The sequence below is a fragment of the Prunus mume genome, linkage group LG1 (assembly GCF_029339155.1).
Source record: "Prunus mume cultivar Tortuosa linkage group LG1, ASM2933915v1, whole genome shotgun sequence".
Taxonomy (NCBI): Eukaryota; Viridiplantae; Streptophyta; class Magnoliopsida; order Rosales; family Rosaceae; genus Prunus; species Prunus mume.
Genome location: NC_142698.1, coordinates 24250070 through 24259201, shown reverse-complemented (window position 1 = coordinate 24259201; position 9132 = coordinate 24250070). Strand labels below are relative to the sequence as shown.

General features: G+C 35.6%; 1 protein-coding gene across 1 annotated transcript; it reads right to left on the bottom strand.

The window, feature by feature from the left end:
- Window positions 1-2193: 2193 nt before the first annotated feature.
- On the bottom strand, window positions 2194-4611 carry LOC103320972 (acyl-lipid omega-3 desaturase (cytochrome b5), endoplasmic reticulum-like). Its single transcript, XM_008222715.2, has 8 exons — window positions 4085-4611; window positions 3857-3946; window positions 3657-3723; window positions 3407-3499; window positions 3104-3289; window positions 2940-3020; window positions 2649-2786; window positions 2194-2523 (listed from the first exon to the last, which is right to left on the bottom strand). Exons 1-8 carry the CDS (start codon window positions 4390-4392, stop codon window positions 2332-2334), a joined length of 1155 nt encoding a protein of 384 aa, XP_008220937.2. The 5' UTR covers window positions 4393-4611; the 3' UTR covers window positions 2194-2331.
- Window positions 4612-9132: the final 4521 nt, after the last annotated feature.

The window sequence follows — 9132 nt, the reverse complement described above, 5'->3', positions numbered from 1 at the left end:
GGTGATGTGATGATTCGGCCTGGTGGACCCTTGATGTGAGCATGCAGCACTGTGAGATATGATGCTCTGTTTTCGGCTAAGAAGAGAAATAATGGATGAGATCAAGAGTACCGGTGTGGTATCAGCCCAAGACCCTCCGATGGCAAAGTAAGTTTGGGGGATAATTCTTTGTTTAAGCAAGTATTTATAGCGTAAATCAAGTTGAGAGATCTTACCCTTTGTCTAGGGCAAGAGGTCCTATTTATAGAGAGCATTTGGGATGTTCTTAGTACTTAGTTTCAATGTGGGACTCATAGGAGTGCTCTCCAACGTCGACACGAGTCCGTAAAATATCAGTGGGGACTTTTCGAGATCCTTTCGTATAATCAGCATGGAGTGCCGATCGTTACGTCTTAAGAGCTTCCGGGAGCGTAAGCCGATCAGCGGGTGACAACTACGCCTTGTGATGAATCGGTCACCTATGCCGATTCGTACCTTTAACCGATCTATTGGTGAGCCAGAATGTTTCCTAACTCTGTATTCTTTCCACATGTCATGAGGTGAGTGGTATCAGCTATGGTACAAACAAGATTAATGTAGATACAACGTACAATATGTTATTATTACCTTGTGGATCTTTTTTTATTTATTTATTTGCTTTTATTTTTATATATTGTTTAGGTTATTATTACCTTGTGGATGTTGGGGTTACACAAATTGTGAGGGGTTTCTTGCTCTTTATAGAGGCACACGATATCGCTTATCAGAATGGGGAGAAGGATGTGCACCATTGAACCATCGAGAATACTTTAACATGAAGCATGCATCAACAAGAAACATGATGGAACATTGTTTTGGACTTCTTAAGATTCGTTGGGCAATCTTAAGGAGCCCATCGTTCTATCAAATACAAACACAATGCCAAATAATAACGGTTTGTTGTCTTTTACACAACTTAATTAAGAGGGAAATATCTATAGACTTAATGGAGCAAGAAATCCATTATGATCCCCTCAATGAGAACAATGTAGCTCATGGCACTATTGATACCATTGCCTCATCCTATCAATCGTCTGCATGGAGGGATAATTTGGCTAATGAGATGTTTAATGAGTGGATGAAAAATAAAGCAACATAAGTATTTTTGGATCATTTGAATGTATTTAAGAGAATTTTTGTGGTTATTATTAATGCATTAAATTCTGCTTTATAAATATATTTTGTGTTTAGGATTGTGCATAATTTCTTTGGACGGGTTGCAACTATTTCAGTTTATTTTTAATTGTGTGTGCATGTTTTTAAAAATAATAATAATAATAATAATCTGATATTAATCTAATAAACAGTCAAATTAGTTTTGAAAAAAAAATGAAGTCCAATGTTGACCAGATCAGCCTTGTAGCAAACAACGGACTGGATCAGTCTAGTGCTCTACCGAAAAAACTCATAGGACTTAAAATCCAGCCCAGTTCAATACCTTAAGCCCAATCCTAACTAATCCAGTCCGACCCACCAAACACAATTTATGATTCTAACCGTAATTCTAATTCATTCTATTATCATTTTGAAATCCAAAGAGTCCAAGAGCCTCAGATTTTTAATTTATCATAATTTATTATTCATTAATTGAATCTGCCCGTTTTATCTTATTAAAAATGCGTTCATTTCAAATATATAAGAAATACGATCATTCCGAAGAGTCTTCATTCTTTTATTACTCTATCTACGCGCTTGTGTGCCAATAACATTATGAATCTCCAATTCTTGATCCAGCCTAGCCCAGCTCAGCCCAGACTCAGGACTCATTGATCTCAAGGTATCCATGCTTATTTATTTCTTTTAGTACAAGCGATTCTCAAGGTATCCATGCTTATTTATTTTTTTTAGTACAAGCGATAGTCTAAACTATAAGGGAGAGAGATTTCTCACACACACAACTATGATGCCATGAGGGTTCAAACTTAAGACCTCTTGTTTGCAAGTTTAGCTCAATGCCCTTTTCCACTGAGTTAGACTCCAACCCCGTTGGCATCATCCATGCTTATTCATAACTCTGAAATTTGATATGAAGATTTTAGGCTTTAGCCTTAGGGGGCGAATGCAATTTAAGTGTTTGCATAAGATATGAATTGTTATCCTGTAGCCACTTCATCTACCTCTATAGATTTCCACTGCCAAAAACTAAGAAGCTAGAACAAAATACTCAAAACAAAATTGACAAAAACATGTTTATTTGCTAGAAACTAACAAATCATCAAATACAGCTATCCTTCTCAAGGTTTTTCAGCAGATAATGCAATACAGAACACAATTCATATCTGCCATCTCAATTGAGCTAACCAAAAAACAAAATCAACTAGACTTGCTCTTAAGACTTTTGAAAAGCTTGGGGTCAGTCTGATAGTATACAATGTCTCCAGTGTCACTAACATAGTGATCATTGCTCATGCTTGTCATTAGATTATCGATCAAGTGAACCGGAAATGGTCCAGATTTCTTTGGCTCCCGATAGTACTTCCCCAGAACTGGCTTGGCTTCCTTGGTCTGCAATACAAGCATGTGAATGGCAGCATTAGAATTACCATCAATTACTGCTAGCTAATATATTGCAATTGTAAATTCTGAACAAGTGATAAATTTGTCTAAGGAAGAACAGGCTAGTAACATACAGCTTCCACTAGGTGATAGTGTGGGATTTGAGGGAAGAGATGATGTATCACATGAGTGCCAATGTCATGGTGGATGTTATTGAACATTCCATAATCACGATCAACGGTTGTGAGGCCTCCCCGTAGATAACTCCATTCCTGCATAATGAAAACCATGAGAGGACAGAAAGCTTCTTATTTCATTAACCCTTCTGATAACATCTCCAAATTTTAAGTACAATAATTCTTCACTTGCAGCATGTGAGTTAACATCCAAGTATCAATATAGTTGAGTTCCATGTATCATTTTACCTTGCCACGGTACCAGGGAAGTTTTTGATCGTAACCATGGTGATGCAAATAGGTGACCAAATCAATCCACATAATGAAAATCTGCAAGTGAAAGTATAAAATTAGGAAAAATGAACTGTCTGCAGGTGCCGTAATTATCATGAAGATATTAAAATTGAGCTCACCCAGTAAGGGACACAGTAGAGCTTGAGGATTTGGACAGGGCCTACTACATAGGACAGATAGAGGAGCAGGGCAACCATCATTGTCCAGCAAACAGTTGAAGTTATCACATCTTTCCTTTCATTTGGGGCAAACAAGTCACTGTAAGGATTGAAATGAGAACCTTGCTTTCCGGGACTTCTAGTCCACTGAAAGGCAACCCAGCAGAAAAAAAAGCAAACCTTAGGCTTCATGAACCATCAGAAACTCACAATTTTGAATCTAAGCATGAAGACGTTTGTTCAATAAAAGATGGGTTTTCTCACCAGATAGAAAGGGTATGCAAAGATGGGGTATGGCACTCTGAATCTGAATTTTCTTGTACTTTCATGCAAACTTGAATAAACCTTCTCAGTCAGCTAGCAAACATAGCAAAACACAAACATGTTAACTACTAATTAAAACATCAGAACTAGTTCTTACATTAATGCAAAGTAAGAGCAAGCATTGGGACTAATAAAAATAAAATCAAAATTAAAAATGGAAGGAGCAGTGTGAATTAAGAGATGCACTTACAGGAACCCAAGACTCGTCATTCTCAACATGTCCATGGTTCTGATGGTGAGTTCTGTGGCTGATTCTCCTGTAGAAATCACACACATCAACAACATTTTCAAAAGACAATCTAAAGATATTAATAATATGAGCTCAAACAGAGAAGGAAAAAAAATCATTTGATGTATGGATTGAAGCAAAGAAGTTTATGAGGAACCCACCAGCCATTATAAGGTACAAGAATTGCAGAATGCAAAATATGCCCCACAACACTGTTCAGCGTTCGACTATCTGAAAAGCTTCCATGGCCACTATTCAATCCAAAACAAATTACATTAGAAACAGAGAACATATATACACACACAATCTGGTACCCAAAGTTCATGCCAAATTATAACAAGCAAGAAAAAACGTAAAAAAATGTAGATGCGAGAAAGTGATAAAATTACCAATCATGTCCAAGAACAAACAGAGCCCAGAACATGGTTCCTTGAGCAGCCCAGTAAACTGGCCAAAGATACCAACTTTCCAAGTAAATGGCAGCAGATGCCATTGCAAATATCACAAACAAATCCCTGAAGACATAACTCATAGACCTCCATGGATTCTTGATCCAACAGTGTTTGGGAATGGCAGCGCGGATCTCAGCTATCTTAAAGGGAGGAGGGGCACTTGGGTCAAAATCAGCTTCATCTTGTTTGTTGTGGTTATGGATCCCATTAACCCCATTCATGGGTTTGCTCTGAGCCTCCACCATTGTAGCTAAAAGTAGATTCCTTCAATGGAGGAATAACCGCTGCTCCTAAAAAATCTCTGTATCCACTGAGAAGCGGACAAGAGGGCTGCTGTAGGCAGTGAGGTTAAGGTCAGAATGTTAATATTTATAAGCGTAAAGCAGAGAGAGAGAGAGAGAGAGAGAGAGCGTGCACCGTGCAAGGGTACACCGTACCACACAGAGACACGAAAATCTCTCTGCCTGGTCATGGATTGGTGCACCCATTGAGAGTTTTTGTGACGCCAAAAAGAAAAAGAAAAAAGAGAAAAGAAAATTTCAGAGACAGAGCATCAAATGCCCATCAAATCTAACAAATTTACTTGACCTTTGGTCACATGTTGTGGCCTTTTTGGCCAAATGTTACCTCCAAAAGACTGAACACCAGCCAGCCATGTGCAAAGCAAAGCCCTGTGGAGGACTACTTGTACACACACCAACTTGGTCTGTTGCATTTGGCCAGGAAAGTGTGGCCAATGACAACAGAGGACCAAGACCGTAGGATTCAGAAGCATTTATTGATGTTCACGACTGTTGCATTTATGGAGCATGGAATGAAAGTAAAGCATTTTTCTTCTTTTCTTCTTCTTTTTTTTTCCCTTCTTTCTTTGAATGACAAATACTAAAAAACAAACATTCAACATTTCTATGAAAAAGGCCTGTCAAGAAATTACCAATCCCACTGGTCTGCTTTGAAAATTCTCCGCAGTTAGTAATGGGGAATGGGGGTTGGATATACTTTGCTATTATTTATACACATATGTTATATATATAATATACAGAGAATTTCTATTGAGGATCTCTCAAATAAGTTTATTTGAAGAACACATCAGACTCAATTGTATTTCACTAATATATATATTGGATGAATATGGTAAAAAGACTGTGACCCATAAATAAAAGGCCATGATTTGTATAAATAAATAAAAAGACAGATATTCAGAAGATATTAGTTAAAGAATAACTTTTTTAATTGGCTGCCCGCCCCAAGAAGAACCTTTGCATCTTTCTAAAGAGAAGAGGGTATGGAAACTGGGACATGCCATGCTTCACCTTCAACTTTTATGGCTCTCAGGCATTTTACAGAACCCACTTGGCAGAAAGTGATTGGCCACTCGGCGCAACCGAAAGTGTGAAAAATGAAAAAATGTATTGAATCACGCTTGTCTCGTCCACAAACAAGTATTGAATGCATAGTCTTTTCAATGAGGCATATGACTTTTGTAATTCGAGTCAGCTGATAGGGCAAGCAACTTATTAACACAAATCTGTCACATTCTTAGCTTTGCGAATATTAACAAATTTTAATTATCAAATGATGTGGTACGTGCCATCGCATTACGGAATAAATTTTGATGTATGCTATGATACAACATTTGAAATCTCGATGGTAGATGCTGCTAAATCAACAACTCTTGTGATTACAAGGCTTCTTGTTAATGAGATCAGATGCAATGAAAACTAATAAAGATAAAGATTTGCAATTATGACTATCGTATTGACACTGACACTTGATTTATTAAAAACGCGGGTTTGTTGTTTTTTTGCTGAGAAAAGAAAATTGCATGTCAGAATCCCAAAAACATTCAGGCCCCATCTACCAAAATTAAAACTTGAAATCCCAGAGATACGGAGGGTATGATCCCAAATATGAAATTAGAGAGATAAATAATATATTTAGATGCTTGCTTTGTCACATAGGGAAGAAAAACACTAATTAATAAAGGTTAGAAAAGGATAATTTTTATAAAAACGTCATAGTTTCTTTCCCTTGATTGTTTCAGCCATATACTTTGTAGATCGTTGACCCCAAAAAAAAAAAAACTTTGTAGATCGCATAAAGAAAAGGCATATTTTTTGGGCATTGTTCATTTGCAGACACAAAAAGAAAAGGCATTACGTCTCTTTTCTCCTTTCTTCCCTAAACAGAAAACTAAAAAGAGATGAAAAGTTTAATGAGATTTTCAAGTTGAATGAGATTTGTGCGAATGTGAAGGTAAAAATGTCCCATATTGAAAAGTTGATAAATATAACAAGAGCTTATAAGGAGTTAGGCTACTCCCATTACTAATTAGTTTTGGGGTATGTGTTATCCATGTATTAGGCGATAATTATACGTGACGTGTGAGAATGTAAAGGTAAAAACATCTCATATTGGAAAGTTGAGAAAAATAACAAAGGTTATAAGAAGTTGGGCTACTCCTATTGTCAATTGGTTTTGTGATGGAATCTCAACTTCCTTCAAGATTAATTGACATGGTCAAGAAAAAAGTGAGAAAGGGCATTTATATTACATAAAATATTTTAATATCTAAAATTAATCCTAAAACATAAATGAAAATAATTTCTTTTTATCTTTTGTTTTTGTTTTTTTGTTTTTTACAACAAGAGCCTTTCTTTTTAAATTTCTGAATTATAAAGGAATCATACGGAAATGAATTGGGACAGTGAATAAAACAAGAGAGATATTAAAGCCAAGGTCTGGCTGCACTCATTCCCAGAAAAAGATAACGAAAAAAAACAGAAAAGATGAATAATAACGAGTACAGTGTTCACGTTGGGATTATTTATTTCTTTTGGTAAGTGGGATTTCAAAAATATGTTCCCTTTGCTAGATTACTGTCTCACCTGTTAGTGAAGGTTGAATATGATGTCTAAATTCGTAATCTCAAACGATATAAATATACAGATTTTTTCCTCTGCGGATGTTCGGATTCTTTGTATTTTCTATTATTCATTCATACTTTTTTTTTTCTTTTACAATATCGTCCGCACAATAATAACGTGTTAAATTAATTGGGATTTTATTATGTTTAAGCCAGACCGATCTACAGTGAAGCCATCGGTGGCAGCGTATACGCTTCGGAGACTATAATTTATAAATGTAAATGTTTGGCCCAACAAAAAACAATCATTAAAACGTTGAAGAAAAGAAACCATAAAACTGAGAAGAGCAACACCAACAACACGAGTTTGAAAAGTTTGGTACTTTGAATATAAACCAAAAAAAAGAGGCTTCATGACTTTGTTGTATGTTCAATTATTAGCACCTGCCTTTGTAGGTGAAGCATTAATATAGTATGTATAGGTAGGCCTAGGGGCTAGGGTTCATGGTGGTACAAACTTCAAACTCGAATTAATATTTCCAGAACACAAATTTTGTTTACCAACTTTAGTTGTCTGGTCTATTTCTCCAAAGTTGTCCCACAGAGAGTCATTTTCCAATTCGGGACCTACTCCTCCTCACAGTCTCTGTCATTAATTATTCTCATATTTCTTGACGATTTGATGGACCTATAAATGTACGAATATTATTATTTTATTTATATATTCACTGTGTTCAAATTTTCCCTGTTGGTCTGCAGATTCATCAACCATCATCGGAAGCTATGTATGAGGAACCATTTAATTTGTGCCTTCCAAATTTCATTCCAACAGTGAATTGTCGATTTGTGAAATGAAGCCAGTGAGTTGGAAATGAAGCTCCCAGCAGCGAGTTGAAAATGAAATGTATTTTCAGGCCGCCATTGTGGTTTACAGGCCGACCTAAAAAATTGACCTTAATGTAGGGTGAACAAATTATTGGTACTTCTCTTGTATCGTATTTATTATGCTACGAAATTATATGTCAAATTTATAATGCATGATCAGAAATTAGTACACAATATGGTATTAATAATAGGCAAAAAGTCATTTTCATTCATATAATTTTAATTTTTTATCGCAAACCCGAACTCATACGAGTTTGGGTTTAACTCAAAACCCAAAAGGTGGATTAAAATATAAAGACTAGATTTGCCACATTATTAAAAAATTGTAGCAAAAAGGAGATGATGTGAAATGTAGTATGCAACCTTTCTTTATTGAGGCAAAGTCAAAGTTTGACCATAAAAATGAAATAAGTAATGGGATTAGACTAGAGGCATAGACTAGAAATATACAACGTTAATTAAGAGAATTGGTCTAACTATTGGTCCTCGAACTTACCAGGCAAATGACCACCTTTGAATTTGTGGTCCATGCTTTTGAATTTTGATGCAGAGGTTCTAGAAAAGCCAACATGTAAAATGTTGTTATAGTTTAAACATGAGTCTGGTTTTCGCTTTAGGGAGACAAACAATAAGAAAAAAAGAAAACGAGGGACAATATGATTAAACTTCAATTTAAAATTGCACATCAAACAGTGTCTTGTAATCAACATGTTCCAGAATTAGCCATGAATTTGCCGACCTAATCACCGACTAACGTCCTAATTGTTTTGTTTTTGCAACATCCTAAAACTTTATTGATTGATTGATTCGTTTATTCATGTTCAACTGCATGCGTGCAATGCAATGCAGGGAACACTAAAAGTATGTTAATAATTTTAATGTTGTTTTACTCGAATGTCGATATGTGTGTTGAGAAGAGATTTCAAGTACGAATATTCGTTTTCTGATTAATAAAAAAAAGTATTTAAATTAAATTTCTTATATGAACATGCATAATGCAGTTTGTGATATTTTAATAGTTAAGAAAAGGATTAGTTTCAATTTAGTACTATGAATTCTCACCTTTAAGGCAGGTATGTTTGCTCCTGCATTCTCAATTGTAAAACTTATGTACCCTAATCTTTTTAATTTTTGCAATATGATTCCGTCGTTAACTTAACCGTCAAAATTTCAGTTTATAACCTACATGGCAAGCTTGGTCTCACCTATTTGTTTCTTTCAATGTCAGTTGAAG

Bases quoted from the DNA above. Each gene is read 5' to 3' on its own strand.
- LOC103320972 (XM_008222715.2), bottom strand. From the start codon at position 4,392: ATGGTGGAGGCTCAGAGCAAACCCATGAATGGGGTTAATGGGATCCAT. The intron at 2,787-2,939 runs GTAAAATGATAC...TTCATTATGCAG, and splicing joins TTCCCTGGTACCGTGGCAAG to GAATGGAGTTATCTACGGGG. The intron at 2,524-2,648 runs GTATGTTACTAG...CTTGTATTGCAG, and splicing joins ACTATCACCTAGTGGAAGCT to ACCAAGGAAGCCAAGCCAGT.